The sequence below is a fragment of the Marmota marmota genome, unplaced genomic scaffold, assembly GCF_001458135.2.
Source record: "Marmota marmota marmota unplaced genomic scaffold, marMar, whole genome shotgun sequence".
NCBI classification, from domain to species: domain Eukaryota; kingdom Metazoa; phylum Chordata; class Mammalia; order Rodentia; family Sciuridae; genus Marmota; species Marmota marmota.
The window spans coordinates 2929921-2950543 of record NW_025999942.1 but is presented as its reverse complement, the minus strand read 5'-3'; the positions used below and the strand labels follow the sequence as shown (position 1 = coordinate 2950543).

The 20623-nt window shown below is 32.5% G+C and overlaps 1 protein-coding gene across 1 annotated transcript in view; it reads right to left on the bottom strand.

Annotated features, from left to right (window-relative positions):
• The window catches only part of Mycbp2 (MYC binding protein 2), a 233163-nt gene that overhangs the window by 180078 nt on the left and 32462 nt on the right, over positions 1-20623 (bottom strand). The window contains 10 exon segments of the mRNA XM_048801244.1: positions 632-733; positions 1064-1209; positions 5126-5330; positions 8944-9102; positions 11309-11473; positions 13266-13470; positions 13971-14047; positions 15581-15719; positions 15856-15932; positions 20133-20229. Of these exon segments, the coding sequence (XP_048657201.1) occupies positions 632-733; positions 1064-1209; positions 5126-5330; positions 8944-9102; positions 11309-11473; positions 13266-13470; positions 13971-14047; positions 15581-15719; positions 15856-15932; positions 20133-20229 (1372 nt within the window).

Below are 20623 nucleotides of genomic sequence, written 5' to 3'. Positions count from 1 at the left end.
TTGGAGGATGTATATTTAAATACCAAATATGTATAAACAGTATTAAACGTATTTTGGGGTCAAGAAATGGTTATAAACAATGAAGAAAAAAAGAATAAACATATCTTCATACATAAAACCTGAAGATTTTTCAACTTATTCTTTTTTGCATGTATATAAAGTATGTTTTTTTCTAAAAAGACACAAAAGCACAATTTTGAACTGGACTAATATGAAGCATGGTACAATTATGCCCAAATGGCAAAGATCATGAATGACTAAAAAAACAGAAAGGAAAAGACTAGATCAATATGAATTTTGTATCATGGTCAAATATGTAAGTCCAAAGTCTGGGTCAAAGACATATTCTCAGAATTTGTTCTTTTTAAAAAATTACCATCAGTAGTAGTTACTGATACACGGCAGATGGTAAAATTTCTTAATTGTTGACTTATTCCATAAAACGCCCTACTAAATTAATCTATGTTATTAACACAATTATAAATACCCTGAATATTTTCATGAGTTATCAGAATGTTACTAATTTTAGTGATTTCTTACCAAATCATACAATTTTCTAAATTTCTCAGTGGTCTTAGTATAGTACAATAACGTTTTCCTACTTTTTTTTTTCTCTGTGGCAACATCTTACCTCTTCCTTCTTCTAATCTATGTCTTCTGATTACACGCTGCCGTTTTTCTTCTTGTCGTAACTGTAGGTGTTCTTCAATGTTAACCCCAGGTACTGGGACAGCTAGATGATTGATCAAAACAATAATAATAATAATAACAACACCAACAACAATACATGTTATATAATAGCTAAAACAGACTACACAAAACTCAAGAAAGTAAAAGCTAACAAAAATATGATCTAAAACAAGTTAGTTTTACTCTAAGAATTCTTAGCAAAAAAGGGAAAAAGAATCTCATCACTTAACTTCATAATGTCAGTTACCAAAAGAGCAATGTTGCATTTATTAACTATTACTCTAATTTTTAAGCATGTATCTAATAGAATTTATTTAAAATATCTGAATTATCGGGTAGAGAAAAAGATGTTCAGTATAATAAATCAAGTTACCTAAAAGAAGATCTAAAGGTATCATTTCTTTTACTGCATCAAGAATCCCTCTTTGTCGTGCCTCTTGACCATCCAACTCTCTTGCACAAGCCTTGCAACATCCACACACAGCACAGCCAGATTCTCCAGAGCCACAACCACAGATCCTATTTAAAAATAGACAAAGAACAATAAAACAGGGTTAACTGAAATCCTTTAATCTTTCCTTAAAATTCTTTTCTTTCTTTTGTTTGTTTTTTTTGATACCAGGGATTGAACTCAGGGGCATTCAACCCAGTTCTATTTTGCATTTTATTTAGAATCTCAGGGTCTCACTGAGTCGCTTAGTATCTCACTCTTGCTGAGGCTGGTTTTGAACTCAAGATCCCCCTGTCTCAGCCTCCGAAGCCACTGGGATTACAGGCATGGTGGCTCCTTAAAATTCTTTTCTAACTTATTTTCCATGTTTCTGAGATGAAGTTAATTTTAAAGAAAAGGAATGAACAAGTAAATAATTTAAAATAAGAGTTTAGCCAGGTGCAGTGTGCATGCCTATAATCCCAAAGACTCAATAAGATTGCAATAAGGCCTGTCTCAGCAACTTAGCAAGGTCCTGTCTAAAAATAAATAAGTAAATAAAAATAAAAGAGCTGGGGATGATGTAGCTTGGTAGTAAGATACCTCTGAGTTCAATCCTCAATATCCCTCAAAATTAATAATACATTTTTAAAATTAAAAACTATAAATAAGAGTTTGTTAAACTCCTAACAGGCATTTTTATTTTCAAAAGAAGAAAAAAAGAGTCTACCGTTGTTAAAGTCACTATTCAAAAAAACATTCTTTTACAAGTTTTCTCAGTTAGTAAAACAGTAGCAGCTTTTGTATTAAGTGGCCTGGGTGGGTCATTGGCTAGTAAGCAAATAACACTGCTATCTACCAGGTAAGTTAAGGGAGGTGATGGCAGCTATCAGTGAGTAAGCCCAGCTTGTCAGCTTCATACGTAAGTGTTCCCCCTCTTCTTTATATGCTATCATCTGCCATTCTCTCTGCTTACTGTGTCCAATTATCTGTTCTTTTTCTACTTCTTTGTTTCATATTAATACTGTGAATTCTAAGACCTTCTTGGAGGTCTTGTGAACTATATGACATGTGTTTATAACAAAATAAGGCAAGAATACTCCCAGAAGTTGGCTAAACGGCAAGTGAAGAACTAACTTCTTAGTCACATGTTTTGTAGATATACAAGTCATATCTTTAATATTATTTGTTGGATCAGTCCTTAAAAACTTTTGACAGCTTTATTGAGACCATAATTAATCAGATTTGTAGAGGTACAAGAACAAGGATCTACCTGACAGCAGTTTGAAAGTCACAGCGAGGTACCCTGCAAAACTCTTTTAGCTTTTAAAAGCAAGTTATTACTGACAATTTGGAGGATCACTAACACACACTATAAAAATTGTGATAGGGCGGGGGCTATGGCTCAGCGGTAGAGTGCTTGCCTAGCATGTGCAAAGCCCTAGGTTGGATCCTCAGCACCACATAAAAATAAATAAATTAAATAAAGGCATCGTGTCCAACTACAACTAAAAAATAAACATTTTTTTAAAAAAATTGTTATAAAAAATGTGCCCTATTGAATTGTCCAAGGACATTATTTTTAAAATAGTGTTTATAAAACTAATCCTTTTCAAACTTTTCCAAAAAACTCAAGAGGAAAGAACACTTACTCATTCTATCAGGCCAGGAGTGCCCTGATACCAAATTCAAAGACACAACAAGGAAATTAAAAATAAAAACACAAACCAATATACTTCATAAACATTGATGCAAAAATACTCAACAATATACTAACAAACCAAATTCAGCATCATATTAAAAGGAACATTCCATGACAAAGACAATTCATTCCCAAAATACAACATAAGAAAATCAATGTAATATTTCACATTAACAGAATAAAGGGGGAAAAACCCAAATGATTATCTCAATCAATACAGAAAAAGTATTAGATAAATCTAATTCGATATTTTATAATTTAAAAAAATATTCAAAATACTAGAAATAGATGGAACTACCTCAACAAAATAAAAGCCATATGTGAAAAACAAACAATGAGCATCATACTCAATGGTGAAAAATTGCTTTTCCTCTAAGATCTCGAACAGACATGGATGCTCAGTTTCACCACTTCCATTCAATGTAGTATTGGAAAGTCTAGCCAGGACAATTAGGTAAGAATAAAAAATAAAAGGCATCCAAATTTGGAAGAAGTAAAATTACCTCTGTTCAAAAATAGTATGATCTCATACTATTTCTCATACTTTCTCGTAGAAAGCTCTAAAGAACAAAATCAGCAGTCACCACACGAAACTCACTTATACTTTTTTCTTAATATTTATTTTTTAGTTGTAGTTGGACACAATACCTCTATTTATTTATTTTTATGTGGTGCTAAGGATCGAACCCAGAGCCCTGCATGTACTAGGCGAGCATTCTTCCCGCTGAGCACAACCCCAGGCCTCACCTGCACTTCTGAATACTGACAATGAACAATTTGTAAAGAAAATTACAACAAAAATTCCAATTATAATAACATCAAAAAGAATAAAATACTTTGTAATGAACTTAAAGAAGTGAAAGATTTGTACAATAAAAACTACAAAACACAGCTGAAAGACATGAAAGACAGAAACAAATGGAAACACATCCCATGTTCAAGTACTAAAAAACTTTAATATTGCTAAAATAGATATACTACCCAAATCCATCTGCAGATTCAATGTAATTCCTATCATCATCAAAAGATAATAGAGAAAAATATATCCTAAAATTCATACAGAATTCCTAGGGACCCTATATGGTCAAAAAATCTTGACAAAGAACAACAAATTACTCATACATCCTAATTTCAAAATTTACTACAAGGCAATAGTAATCAATCAAAAGTGTGATGCTGGCATAAGAGAACTTCACTGACCAAAGGAAGCACAGAGAGCCCAAAAATAAACCCTCAAATGAATATACCCTCAAATGAATTTTTACCAAGGTTGAAAAGTTATTAAATGGAGAAAGGACAGTCTTTTCAACAAATGGTGTGGGAAAACTAGATATCCACATACATAAAAATGAAACTGGATCTTTACCTAACACCATATGAAAAATGAACATAAAAAGTATCAAAGACCTAAGAAGACCTAAACATATAAAGACTCTTAGAAGAAATTATCAGGCAAACACTTCACAGCATGGATTTGATAATGATTTCTTAGCTATAATACCAAAGATATAGGCAACAACAAAATAGACAAGCTGAACTTCATGAAAATTAAAACTTTTGTGAAACAAAAAGCAATATCAACAGAGTAAAAAAGGCAACCTACAGATACAATTTATTTGTAAATTGTATCTCTGACAAGGAATTAATATGCAGAATATATGGAGAACTTTTAAAACTCAACACAAAATAAGCAACTGAATTCAAAAACAGGCAAAAGACTTGAATATATTTCTCTATAAATGGCCAAGAAGCAAGTGAAAGATGTTTAATATCAGTAATTATTAGAAAAGGTCAAATTAAAACTATAATAAGGAACCAATGCATACCCATTCAGGATGGCTACTAATCAAAAAGAGAAAAATTAGAAAATAACAAGTGTTGGTAAGGATGTGGAGAAACTAGAGTACTTGTGTACTATTAGGAATGTAAATTGGTACAAGCTGTGGAAAACAAAACGGTGGTCCCTCAAAAGATCAAAAATAAACTGATAATATAATCCAGCAATCCCACTAAATCTAAAGAGTACTGGGGATTAAACTAGAGCAAATTATATCCCATGCTTGTATAATTATGTCAAAATGAATCCCAATATTATATGACTATAATGTATTAATTAAAAAACGGTTTAAATGAATCAAATGAAAGACAAAATTAAAGATAACACCAAATTATAAATTGTCATAATAAAAAACAAGTATGAGAATCATAATTATATATTAATGTGCCTTTAAGAAACAACACAGTAAATATACTCTATAGTCATTTGAAAGAAATGTTTTCTGCAGTAGGAATCCTCATCTTACCCTCCAGGAACTCTGTCTGGACGCCCACTGCTAACACAGCTGGCTCCATAACCCGTGCAGTCTCCACACACAGTGCATACCATGCACTGCTCCAGCTTCCACTTATGCATGCCTGGAGGGCACATCATGGATTTCTCATCTTTTTCATCTAGTTCTTCTTCCAGGTCTTCATCCATTGTTGTTGCCATATTTTCAACTCCAAACCCTATTTGACAGATCAATTTATAATTTTTGTATGGATTATGACCTAAAAAACTGAATATAATATTTCCCAATTTAAAAACTATATAACACAATGCTAGTCCAAGTGATTATACAAAGGATTGCTAAAATATAAGTGTAATAAAAGTAAATTTTAATTTAGAATTTGCTAATTCTCTGCCCATTTCCTTTCTGCAAAAGGAGGCAGGGAAGACTATTGTCAAATACATCTCTTCACTATCAATCATACTTTTAAATCTTCTGTGACTTTGTCCCTCTTTTCTGTCCGAACTACCAACACCTTCATTCAACAGATCTAAGAAAACCTAATTGCAGTAAGCCAAGATCACCCCACTCTAGAATACCCTCCCACTGTCATAAAATACATATTTAAATATGTCTGACTTCCCAATGTACAAAATTTCAATGTCCTTCAAGGTCTTCAAAAGAACAAAATTCCTCAGCAAGAAACAATCACAATATGGCTCCCAATTTTCTTCGACCTCATTTCTCCCATGTGAATTACATTCCAATTGCTTTTCAAACATCTTGAGTCTTTTCACATGCTGAGGGCTTCATTCTTGCTCCTTCTACCTTGCACAAATACTTTCTCTCCCTCCTTCCAAAAATATCTAGTGCCTCTGATTTCTGAGTTCCTTGGGGACATATTTATAAGATGCTATACCCTTCCATATTTATAAGATGCTTCTCCCTATCTTACCTAGCAGAGAATTTTTTAGTCTTCAAGAATTCTGCTAAGGGGCTGGGGTTGTAGCTCAGGGGTAGAGTGCTTGCCTAGCACATGTGAGGTCCTGGGTTCAATCCTCAGCACCACATAAAAATAAATAAATAAAATAAAGGTATTGTGTCCAACTACAACTAAAAAATAAATATTTAAAAAAAAAAAAAAAGAATTCTGCTCAGAAGTCATTTCCTAAGAAAGCACTTACTACCTTTTCCAGGGAGTCAGTCACTATTCTCAAAGCCCATTTATACCTCAACTGCAACTTTTTAAATTGTGTTATAATTCATTCAACTATATTCTTTTAAATTGAATGTCAAATACGCTCCAAGGATTCCATATGGAAGTGTTAGCAAGCTTTTTATAAAGGGCTGGATAATAAATAATCTATACTCTGTGGGCAATATTAATATATGCCACATTTTTTATAACCCTTTACAATTATAAAATCCATTTTTAGCTTGGAGAGGTATATAAAAAATGGTAGTGAGCAAATAAGACATCAGAATATAGTTCACTATATCTTTACTAGAGGTACTAAAGACTATGATATTTAACATCTACTGAGAAAGATAGATATTTTCAAATAACCAAACAAGTGTAAAAACACAACTCTGATAAGGTTATGAAGGAACACATAGTACAGAAGAGCAAATCTGTGCAAATCAAGTAATTATATTTATGTTTCTCTTTCCCACTGGATTTAGACCTTCAAAAGCAAGGGTTTGTTTTACTTACTTGAACTTCTTTATTCTTAGTCAATATTATTATCTTCTTTCTTTTTGTACTGGGAATTGAACCCAGAGTGCTTAACCACTGAGATACATCCTCAGCTCTTTTCTGTATTTTATTTAGAGACAGGGTTGAGTTGCTTAGGGCCTGGCTAAGTTACGGAGGCTGGCCTTGAACTTGAGATTCTCCTGCCCTAGTCTCCTGAGCCACTGGGATTATAGGCATGTGTCGCGGCTCTTATATTTCTTATACCAGTAATAAGCACCTAACAGACCTACCACTCAATACAGGTTTACAATCAAGAAATAAACTCATAATATACTTAGCTGGTTTTGACTTTGCCACATCTAATCTATGAACAGGCTGAGAAATGAGATAATGTCTGAAAACCTACTTATCAATGTCATAACAGTGGTGAGTTCTAGAGAGAAACAGAATATAATAATAAGCCTTGAAAGGGAATACAGAGCATTTGAATTTTATCTGTAATTTTCCACTAAAAAATGACAATATGGTCATAGGTAAAAAATTTTTTAAATTTCAATATTATCTTCTGTACTTTCCCTATTTTAAAATTTTAAAAATCTCTATATGTTCTTTTTGATTTTGCAATCCATATTTATTTTATGTGTCATACTTTACTCATCTGCTTTCTAATTCACTAAGACAGTGGGTGGGATTCCTATTGAGGAAAAATATTTTAATTTCATTTTGATTATTATAGAACTTCCCCTATGAATCCAGAACATCAATGATAATTTATGCCAATGTTCACAAGTTTCAGAAAACAATTGTTCAGCTCAGCAACTCTCATAAAACAATTTGTGTATATATTTATATCATATATAGAAAACTGATTCTCTTCTTTGACCTAGTAGTATTATCCAAAACTATGGTTCACCAGTTTAGCAAAAAGATAAAATATTTCAATTGTGAAATAACCCATTTATTTTTTAAAATTAGTATACTTCTAACAGACCATCCTTTAAAAAAAACTGATGTATTTTAAACACAAGCATACACACACACATGCCAGGTTTCTGTTCTCGCGACTAAAAGGCTCAGGGGTCACTCTGGTTAAACTGGGCTAACTGGGCTGCACGAAATAACCACACAAGAGACACAAATACCTTTTTATTTGGGGTTGCTGTGACGGCTCTTCTGACCTTAAGGGTCCACAGAAAGAGAGAGAGCGAGAGCATGTGCTGACTCCTTTTATTGAGGAAAAGCTATTCAAATGAGGCAAGGGGTCAGGTTTCAGGGGGCTGAGTCTATCTTCATGATGTCCACTGTCAGCAGGTTGACTGACACTTGGGTAGGCCACACCCAAGGGCACAGTAAGAGAAGGGGACACACACAAGGCACTTCCATGGAAGATTCTATCCTAAACAGGGCAAGGGGTAATATCACAAAGGAACAGGTGAGCATAGCTTCACCCATGGGGCTGTAGCAAGACACATCCATATCTGTGACTGAGCACCTCAGCACCCAGCTGGGGAGTGTAACTCAGTCACCCGTAAGGTTGGCCTCACACACACACACACACTCTTTCACAAAGACCATAACAGCAGGGCAACCAAAGGGAAAATTCCTCCTTTCCGTAAGAAGTCTAAGGGTTGATATAAAGAATACTGTGATCAAGTTGCCATCTACAAGTTAGCCTTATCTTGACAAAAGATCAAATATTCATAAAAATCATTCTTAGTTGTCAAGAAAAGATTAATTTACAGATCACACATGCTGTTAAATAGGAGAAATTTGCCAGAGAAACTGCTGCCAAAAAATAGTTAAAACTGAAGACATGATATAAAAGAAGCTAATAACAAAGAGTTTAGGAAATTCACTTTTCCAAAACAATTTCATCATCAAAATGCCAAATTAAAGATAGACAATCAAATTTATGTAGAATTTTAGAAACCATTTAGTAAGCCACTTCATTTGCCCAGAAATTACATATTGATTCAATTTTTCAGTGATATACTTCTTTGCAATAACTTATCAAATAAATAAGAAATTTGGAAGTTTTCCTAATTCATAGTAAGAAATCAAAATCATTCTGAATAAGAGTGAATTTCTTCAGTATGTCCTGAAAAACTGACAAAAAGGCAACACAAATTTTAATATTCAAAAATTAAATACCTACCTTTGCCTCCTTGGCTCATGGCACCAGTGTCTCGTCCACATTGTCCTTTATTACTTACACCAAATGTCCAAACTTCTCCATTCTTCATTAAAACACATGTGTGAGCTTTGCCCATAGCTACCTGAATTACAAAATGGCCCTTCAAATCCGTCACCAAACCTATAGAAAAGACACAAATTTGGTAAAAACAACTTAAAAAAAAAAAAAAGCCCTTCTATTCCTAGTAAAAGAACTACTTCAATGTAGAACTCTTTATCTCTGGGCAAAATAATTCACAACAATGGGAAATGATTGACCAAGAGAGTAGGAGGGTATCATTAAATTAATTTATTTTGTAATGACGTTTCAATGTATCTTAAAATTCAGACTTGGGACAAATCTTTACGTTATCTAACTTTATCTCAACTTTCCTCCTGAATGCCTGCTCCACATACTAATACCTCAACAGCACTTAGAAGAGTCAACAGTTCTCAAACTTTCCTGGTACAGGCACTAAGAAACCTGTAAATCAGTTACCTTGCCTGTTTTGTTCTGCCTCCACAAAACAAAGTAAAACACTTGCCACTGTAATGACATTGATTTTATAGAAACCTGTAAGATTTTCTAAAGCAGTAGTTTTCAGTTCTTTTCCATCTATAATACTTTCTTCTACAATCTACTTCTTAAATTTCTACAATCTATTTCTTAAATTTCCCTTATTCACATATTAGTTTTATTATATTTGTCACATCCAAATGCCACCCACATTATCTATTTAGTATTTTTATATCACCTTTGACAGAAGTATGTCTAACTTTATAAAGTAGTAATATCAATAAAATTCAGACTATTAAATATTTTTCTAATGTACTTTAAAATAAAAACAATGTTTAAAATTATTTATTTAAATTGCAAGTATTACCTATCTTGTACCACATGCTAGGAAAATTATTCTACACTAGGAACTCTGATATAAGCTTCCACAAGTTGGCCTTCCTTTTCTTTTACACTAGTTTTGCCTTTTAATGAAGTTCACCTCAAAAAATTCCTACTTTCAGTATTTATTATACTTGAAAAAGATATGTGCCATATAGATTTAACAGAAGTACTTCTTTTAACAGTACTAGCTGACATATTTTGAGACCTTACATGTTTTAGGCTCTGTGAAAAGCACTTCAATTCCTACAATTTTCAAGTATCAACGCCTACATTTTTGGTAACAAACTATATGAAGCAGGTACTATCACTAGTCCCTTTTAAAGGCCAGAAGAAAAGGGAAAAGAAAAACGAAAACCCTGAAAGGTTGGTACCGGCATCAGAGCCCATGTCCATAACCATTAAACCATATCCCTTGAATATCTTACTCAGTTGTTTCTCAGATTCTCAGAGGGCAGGAAGGGACCACATCAGTGGTCTATGCTGACTAAATGAATATTTTCCACCAGTCGTAGCCAAGAGGATTTTAGCAAGTAACAACTGTTGCTTGAACATTATTTTTAAACTTCACACGTACTAAACCAAAAGTCTGATTCACTAACAGTTGAAGCCAACTTTAAATCTACATATTACCATATTAAGCCAGCTCATACCACCTAAGTACAACTCAACCTAATAATTGCTATAATTGTTCTATGTGTACCATTTTTCCAGCATAAAATAATCACTTAAACTTCTAATAATAAACTTATTAATTCCAGTTTCCTTATTACAAAAAAAATTCAAAGGCTTTACACATATATCTTGCATAAAATCCTCTTAAGTGGATGACTCATTCTTTATACTAATTCTTGATTGCTAGGAAGAACAATCAAATACAAAGAGTTTTAGAGACTAGTGTTTACAATTATAAAACTATTTAGCTAATTCTATCCTTCCCACCCACTTTTTAATGTTTTGTTTATCAGTTACCCAGTCACTTGACAAGTAATTCTTGAGACCCTACCATGTGCCAGACACTGTACTAGGTTAGGAATATAATAATAGAGGAACAGAGAAAAACAAAAAATCTCACCTTCATGACCTAGTTGAGAGATAAATAATTCACTCACCAATTTGCTTTGTTATGAAAATCATTTCCTTCAGGGTACTACCATTGCCCAAGGGTTGTGGCACATGAGCAACTGAGTCTGGGAAAGCTTTGCTTTGCTCACTAAAGTAAAGTGTCACTCACAAGCTCTATGACTACCTCTTCATGAAATTAGGGACAGTTTCTAGTGACAAAGGAAAATTTCTTTCCAAATGAAACACTTAAAATAAAATGTAAAAATGTAGAGAAAGCACGCTATAAACGTAAATTTTCTAAACATATCTTTATAACACTTAATGACTAGGATTGGACCTTCTTTGTATAAAAGTTAAATGATTTTTAAGTTCTTTTATTACTTACTTGAACTATCAGAATAAATGGCATCTTTTCCAAACATGTACAGTTCTCCATCTTTAGATATAACAGAACTACTTCCATTATTGCAAGCTGTATACACCACAATCTTTCCTTCCATTTTAATTATCTTTTTAGGTTTATAAGGTTTTGATTGCCGTCTGCTCTTAGCTTAAAAAATAGTAATAAAATTATTTAAGGCATCTATATAGAAACAATAATAACAGCAGTTTGTACCCAACGCCCCCAAAATAGAGCATATTATATGCAGTTATGATATACTTTATTTATTTTCAAAAACGTCTGGGTTCTCCAGCATGTTAATTAAAATGAGTCAACTTGCCAGCTTCATCTGGTCAATTAATATTTAAGCTATCACTGTCAGATCTTCCTTCTTTGTAACACATAGAAATTCCCAATGAGTAATACCACTTTTCCACCAAACTTCAGGGGTGCCCAATTTCTGCTTTAGCTTTTACATTATCAACTCCATTCTATAATAATCTATAAATATCATTACATTTTTATATGACATAATCCGTCTACATATGTACAGTAACTACTTAACCTCAAGAAAAGAAAGAAAATGTTCTCCAAATATTAAAAGAAAAACTGGCTATGCTGAAGTTTCTATGAGACGGTAATATATTTTATAGCTATATTAAGCAATTTTTCCAATATAACTTTTATTTTCACATGATTATTACATATGTGTTGACTTCAAAACCTAATCCTTTTAAGTTGTAACTCCAATGTACAAAAGAGAAGTCACAAAAAAATAACACCTTTCCTCAAGACTCTAAATAGAAGAATAGAAAATGTAAAAGATTATACATTTTTTCCTTGCTGAGTGATAGCTATCAGAGAAAGAACACTAAAAATAGTAATCCCTGGTCAACGGTGTACACACAATGAAATTTTAATCAGCTACAAAGAGAAATGAAACTATGTCATTTGCTGGTAAATGGATAGAACTGTGAAACACTGTGCTAAGTGAAATAAGCCAGACTCAAAAAGTCAAAGAGTTGAATATTCTCTGTCATATGCAGACACTAGAGAAAAATATTTTTTTTAAAGGGGGAATCTCATGAAAATAGAAGAGAGGAAAGTTGAACTGAGGAAAGGGACTGTGGGGCTGCGGGGAGGAAGGGAAGGGGAAAGCACAGAAATGCAGAATGAAAATGAACCAATTATGCTACGTGCATGTATTGATACATTACAACCAGTTTCACTTTTATGTATAACTATAATGTGCCAATTTAAAAAAATAATGAATTAACACAAGACCAGGGGCTGGGTTGCGGCTCAGCAGTAGAGTTCTGCCTGGCATGTATCGGGCACTAGGTTCAATCCTCAGCACCACATAAAAATAAATAAAATAAAGGTATTGTGTCTACTTACAATTAAAAAAGAAACATTAAAAAAAAATAGAAGACCAGTAGAGAAAAGGGATGAGGGAGAAAGAGGGGGAAAGGAGGGGAGGAAGTATTAGGGACTGGAATAGAGCAAATTATGTCATACAAATTTATGAATATGTCAAAATAAACCTATTTGATATAGTTATAATGCACTAATAAAAACATCAGTAATCCATAATCAACACTATTATACGAGCTTGCATAAGATTTACCTTCATTCTGAATACATATTCCTTCCAAAGTTTTCAGCTTTCTAAATATGTTCTATTGGAATAAACAAGTTTTAAAAATAACACCAACTGATGCAACAGAATTAGCATATACTGCAGGGAACAGTCATGCATCCATAAGGCATAAAAATTCATCGATATCAGCACTAGACTGAAATCAGCAATCATGTTTTTTAATGTATAGTACACTATTTACTGAATATGCTTCAATGTAAAATTATCTATAACTTGGTGAGGTTTACTCAAATTGATAAATTTTATGTTAATAAATTCCACATTATGTTTACTAAATGCTCAGTTGATCTGTCAACTTACTTGACTCTCCATCTTCTCCTTTACTAGCAGATCCTGTAAAGAATATGCTTCCGTCTTCTGCAACTAAAAGGGCATGAGAGCCATCGTGTCCAACTGAGAAGTGCACAATCTTTGGAGATTTTGTAATTGGTAATTCAACCCATTTTCCTGCTGAAGGACCACCTTGTTTGATTCCAAGACTCTGGTATTTGCCAGTGTAATATATCTTGAATATTAGAAGAAGAAAAAAACAGGGATTTATAGTGCCTTTTGGAATAGCACACCAGGTTTCACATGAGAAAATAAAAAAGCTTCAGTATTTTATTGAAAAATAAAAATACTAATGACCCAAACTATTTTTTATATTACTCAACTTCCCCCCAACTTATACTCAGTACATTTCTTCACATTTACAGAAACTTATATGAGTTTCTCAATCATCAAAATAAACACAAAATATGAATTCACCACAACTCAAAAGTTATACTGTTTCATAATTAAAATTAAACAGTTGTAACAATTTAACATTTTATGAGGTTAATATTTTTAGGGTCTTAAATATCACCATTGCTTCACAATGCTATTTTCAACATGAATTAAATTTTTAGCACATAAAAAACAAAGATGATTTTGTTAAAAAAAAAAAAGCTATATACACTAATCAACAAATTGTATACATTCTCGTAAAGTAGAGAAAGTTAATTTTTACTAAAAAGAGTACTTTACCTTTCCATTTGCTGTTTTCATTAGTGCAAACTCTCGTCCTGCACCAAGGACTGCTGACTCCTCATCAAATCCTGTACCTACAATACCACAAGACTAATAAATACTACTGCATTTTTAATATGAATAATTCCAAGTACACCATGTACTCTTTAGAGTAATTTAGGTCAATTCAATTAACACCATTCAAAGGAAAGATGAGAAAACATGACATGCCTTAATTTTTAAAAAATTTAATGGTAATAGATAATACCACTCCAAGAAAAGATAAATTTATCATAATCTTAACATATTCTAAACTGTTGTCAAATTTTTTAATACACATAAAAAAATAAAATAAAAATTTCAATGTCAATAATATTCCTTGAATTAAGGTATAAATGAATAAATTTTAATTAAGCATCTTTTAGGTACTAGGCATTTGGGAGCTTATGAAACTTATCTAGTTTAATTCTTAAAATTATACTGCCCAGTTTTTATTTTATTTTTTTCCTCCTTTTTTAACTAGAGTGTGTGGTGTTTTTTTTTTTTTTTTTAGTTGCTCAAGACAATACAAGGATCTTGACATATCATACATTTGATTCAAATGGGGTGTGAATTCTCATTTTACTGCCCAGTTTTTAAATAAACAATTATAAAATGTGGGGAGATTGATCTAGATAGTCATTTGAGCTTTAGTGACACCTTGAAAATATTTGAATTTAGTATTTCAGATTCTCTGACCCATGCTTTTTCCTATAGAACATTTTATGTAGCTTCTCCATAAATTTGAATGTGTATCCTTATGCACATTTCAAATTTTAAAACTAAGAATATTTAATTATAGCTTCATATACAGCACTTTATGATTTTATCCAGTCATAAAAACTCTTGTATGGGCTTTTTAAACTCCAATTCAATATATTTTCCTATGGAAGAATTACAAAAACACCACATAATTAGGATATGAAAGGTAAAGCACTAATGTCAAGTTTATTAAGTTTTGGGAGGCAACAATTAAAAATGGTGAGTCTTGCAGAGAATCCCATAAGTTAAAGAACATCACTATTAAAATTCAAATGGCATGGAAAACAAAAATCAAGACCCTGGTAGGAACTAGTGATTCCAATTACTTCCACATTCCAAGAGCAAGTATATTAAGTCAAAGAAATAAACTCTGGTTGTATTTCTGTATCCAGATGAAGCTTACTGATTAATTTGGTAAATTAGTATTTTTAATGATCTATAGGATCATTCTATGGATATCTTGAAAATATGCTCAAATAAAAATCACAAGTTCAAATGAGAGAGCTATGTATGCTACTATAGTATTATTTACAAAAAAAGTTCTCAAAATAATTGAAAAATAGGTATACAAACTACCACTGATGTCCACCAGTGTCCATCCATAATTCTTATTACATGTTAAGTTTATTTTCTTTTGCTCCATTCAAAAAAATAATGGAAAAGTATTAGTAGTAGTCACTTCCTTAACATAGTCTTCCAATATTACACTCTATTTAAAGGTTATATTTCCAGGTTACTTCTACATATTAACTCAAAACTGTTTTTTATAGTAATAGACATAAAATAGCTGTTAAATATGGGGGGGAAACTTAATTTTTCCATCTTACTTATAATATGCAAGTCCTTTTCCAGATCAAATAATGAAATACCACAGGCATGCAAGCATTTTCTAGCCAGTTTAAGTTGCAATTCTTGTTGGAGAACAGGTTCAGTGCTTGTGGCAAATATTCTGACAACAAAGCCATCCTAAAAGAAAGAAAACACCCAGAATATTACATTGCATAAATCTGTCTTTAAGGCCCTGTATTTATCTAATAAAAAACAAATAATTTAATAAGAGAAAGGTATTCCATTTATACCAGCTATTCATGATTCAAAACACTTACATCTCTGAGGCAGCTATCTGATTAATATATTCTCCATCAGTGAATAAAATATTTTGACCTTCAGTGTGGCAATCTGTGCAAAAGGAAGAAAAATTAATTATATTACAACATAAATATAAATAAACAACTCACAAAATGACTTTACTCTTCTGTTGAAGATAGAATGAGAGTTTTCCACGCAATAAGGACAGGCTTAAACTCAAAAGGAGACTGCTTTTTAATAAAGAATTACAAATTAGCAGAAACTAAATAATTTGCTAGTAATACTTATCACATTTTGTGCCTACATCTATAAATCTTCCATAATCAAGGACCTGAGAGCCCACCAAATTTCAAAATGAATTAGTATTAGATATAGTCTGACAGCAAACATGCAACACAATGAACAAACTACAATGTTGGTTACAATCATTTCAATAAAATCACATGCAATGTAGGCAATACTCTACCCTCAGACATACAACAGAGTCATTAGTGTCACAGAGAAATACAGACAGACCTAAAGCTTCTATATTTGAGGTCTATGGTGCCCAACTACAGATATCACTTGCTTTATAAAACATATGATATTCATAACTAGTTGAACATTTCCCACTTAATAATTCATTCCCAGCATATTTAGGTTTTAGAATGCTCTAAACTTTTTAACATTCTTCGTTATTTTTTTATTTTTGTGGGGGAAGGTACCAGGGGTTGAACTCAGGGGCACTCAACCACTGAGCCACATCCCTAGTCCTATTTTGTATTTTATTTAGAGACAGGTCTCACTGAGTTGCTTAGAGCCTCGCTTTTGCTGAGGCTGGCTTTGAACTCGTGATACTCCTGTCTTATCGTCTCAAGCCAGTGGGATTAGAAGTGCAAATGGCAACATTCATTTTTCAGAGACAAGTTCATGCTCATTTATTTCTTTTTGTCATAAATGGTCAAATCTTTTGACTAGCATACCATATTTTGTCAATACTGTATAGATATCTGTAGAGCAGTACACCACGTACTTTGATCCAAACAAAGCACAAACTCAAAGGTAACAAGGGAGACCAGTATTACAGAAGGACCACTGGAACAAGTGTTAGTGATTGCCTCTAAATAACACAAATCTACAAGCAAAATCAGTATCTTAAGTATAAATTGTATCCTTTTGGAAAAACAAATGTTCAGCAAGCAAGTATAAAAGCACACACATTTTCCAAAATAATTGCAGAGAACTAGGATGAATCTCTCCATAAATCACAATGCCAAAAAAGTAATATTTCATTTCTAGTTCCACCTGAATCAACAAAACATAAAATTCTGATTTTTGGAATTCAGTAATGAAGCCCACTCAAATAAACTGGATTACTCTATATCTTTGCCCAGGAGCTTCATACTAGCATACTTCCTTATTATAAATATGCAAAACACAGGCAGACCCTTACCAAATAGAGAATTCAGTGATCACAAACTGGAAATAGAAACTGGGAGACAAGGCCCACTGGTAGCCCAAGAGACTTGGTAATCAAAGAGAGGAGAAATCGAAAGAAAGAGTTCCTAGTCCACTGTACAGAATACAAAGAGGCGCAAGAAAGATGCTTCTCAAGCTTTAAGCAGTAAGATTTTTAAACTAAAAAGCAAAGAAGAAAAACTCATTATAATTTCAGATAAATGCAGGCTTGAGGAGTGAAGCGGCGCAAGAAGCGTAGCAAAAAGCCTCATGATCTGAGGCAACCTGTCACCAGACACAGAAAACATATGACATGAGGACATAATCTGAAAGGTAAGGCAAGATATAAAGAACAAAATGACAATCTGTGGGGAATGTAAGTTTGAAGTTCATCCATAACTGTTTGAAATATTTTTTTCTATAAATTAGGCTGTAAGACAAGTTGCAACATAAAGATCAAGGAATTACTTGCTTTATGTCAATTTTAAACATGGTATTCATTACTACCTAAAACCCAGCAATTCACTTCTGCTCTTCTTGAGAAAGCTACAGAGCAGAGTTGTCCCTACATAAATAAGCAAAAGGTACTATTGAAGAACATGCAGTCCAGCTCAAAGAAATGAGAAAAATGACAAACAATGGCTTCTTCAGGCTTGAAGGCTGAGTCTTCCTGCCATGTGATTCCAAGATTTTCTCTTTATCCTTTCTTCATGCATCATGTAATATAATAAGACAGAATCTTCAGGAATATATCAAGGAACATCTGTAAGCTCGGAAGACACACAATATTGGGACTATCCTCCCAATGTTTGATTCATTCTTCATCATGAATACAGCACATATTTATGAAACACAGAAAGCCACGCTTGTATTGTTAAAAGTTGCATTTTTTATGTTAAATGATGCAGAGAAATTTAAACCAAATAAAGACATTAATAAGTCATTTTGTATTATGTCTGAATAAACAAAACAGCTCTAGGTAAATAATTTCAAATTGTCCTCTTAGTTACAATTTCCATAAGTGAGCACAGTAAAACTAAGTCCATTATACATGTATCCATCTGTTTGGGGGAGCAGCATTTGTCAGTTGAGAATTTTTCTTCTATGACCATTATCCTAAAAATGCCTTGTCAGAGTGACAGGGATGCTCATTACAGTGTAATTTATATAGAAAAAAAAATGGAAAGCTCCCATTCTAACATATTTATCAACAGAATATATTTTGCAATATTAAAATGATATTGTAAAGACTATTTGATGGCTGGAAATATATTCAGAATATTAAGTGAAAGTGATAATTAAAAAGTAACATGTAGCATATGATCACATTTTTATAAGTATGTATCATGCTAATATGATTTTTATACCATAAATATGATTATTTTAATATATGTAGGGTGAATATGCATGTCATTATTAAAAATATTTTTTGGAATTACTGTTATTACTATTAGTAAGTCAAAAGATGTGGTTCAGGACTTATAATGAAAAGGGATGGGGTTGCCTCTGTAAACCTATTGTTAAGTCTTCTGTTTTCCAAAGCTGTCCTAACTATGAAATGGACATGAAATGTTTCCTTTGCTTTAACACTGTATATATCCGTACACTAATTTGGAAATGCACAGTTAGCAAATTTCAAATAAATGTCTAATGAAAATGTAAGAATATTTTAAAAATTAACAAAAAGTCTGGGAGCAATTATCCTTCTCAATGTTTTCTTTAGAAGTAGGTCTCATTTTCAGATGGTCAAGTGCCCAGAAGTAATACTGCTGCTTGCCATAAAATTACAGACAAATTAAATACATTAAAAACACATTAAATCTTAAATTTTAAGATTTTAATGTAAACAACTTTAGAAAGTATAAAAGGTATAAGCAAATTCAAAGACCTTACAATGAAAAATACTTTATGCATTTGCCCAATGTTTCCCAAAACCTAACACCTACTGCCACAGAATTTAGACAGCAATGATTTGAGTGATATATATACACACACACACACACACACACACACACATACAAAAATAAGATAAATTATGTCCAAATTGCCTCATCAGAGCACTCTTAAAAGTAATAATATTAGTCGGGTGTGGTGGTGCACACCTGTAATCCCAGCAACTCAGAAGACTGAGACAGGAGGATCATAAATTCCAAAGTAGCTTCAGCAACTTAGCAAGGCCCTAAGCACCTTAGTGAGACTCTGTCTCAAAATAAAAATATACTGGGGATGGAGTTCAGTAGTAAAGTACCCCTGAGTTCAATTCCTGGTAAAAAAAAAAAACAATAATTAAAATAATAATATTGGAGTTGTGGCTCAGTGGTAAAGCACTTGCGGGGCATGTGTGAGGCCTAGGTTTGATCCTCAGCAACACACATAAATAAATAAATAAGACTGATTGAAAACTAAAAAAAATATTCTAAAAAAAGAATGTTAAATGATAGATTTAAAGAAAAACCCAAATGCACTATTATTAAAGCAAAAATAAGTAAAATGTTCTTAGTACTGGGCCATGTGAAAAAGTTGCAGTTTTATTAAGAGTGATAAAATAATATCATCCCACTAATTCAGCAGCTGAAAAAATCTTGGTGGGGTAAGGATAAGGGATTAAGCAACACAGATAGGCAAAAAATTGAAGACAAATGTTGAGCCTCATTATTACTATATTTCTGATATGTATTATCCTCATATGCATTAACTTTGTAGACTATAAAACATTTTTCATGTCAAAAAATTTTAAACCCATTTGTAAACAAACACAATTCCTTGCTAATCAACCTTTATCTATCTAAACAGCCTAACATGCATATTTCTTAAAGTCATTTGTGAAGAAAAAAATGACTAGTTAAAGCATACCTGGTAACATCACAGTACCATCTTGTTCCAGTGTTTCAGGGCTTATTCTTATGGCTGTCATGCTGTGGTTATTCACATCTCTATATAATAAATAACCCTGGTAACAGAAAATGTTCCTGTGTTAAAATATTTTTCATTACCAACTTCAGCACAAAAAGGCAGCCATCTCAATATTACAATTTTTAAGGCAGAATCAACCAGTATTGTTTTATAAAATATATTAAATATTAAAAATAAAAGAACATGAGTATATTTAACTAGAGGAGGAATCGTATACTCTAAGGAATCAATTTTAAGACATGCTATATTTTCAGATAAATAGAAAAGGCATGGGCTGGGGATGTGGCTCAAGCGGTAGTGCACTCTCCTGGCATGCATGCGGCCCGGGTTCGATCCTCAGCACCACATACAAACAAAGATGTTGTATACGCCGGAAACTGGAAAATAAATATTGACATTCTCTCTCTCTCTCTTAAAAAAAAAAAAAATAG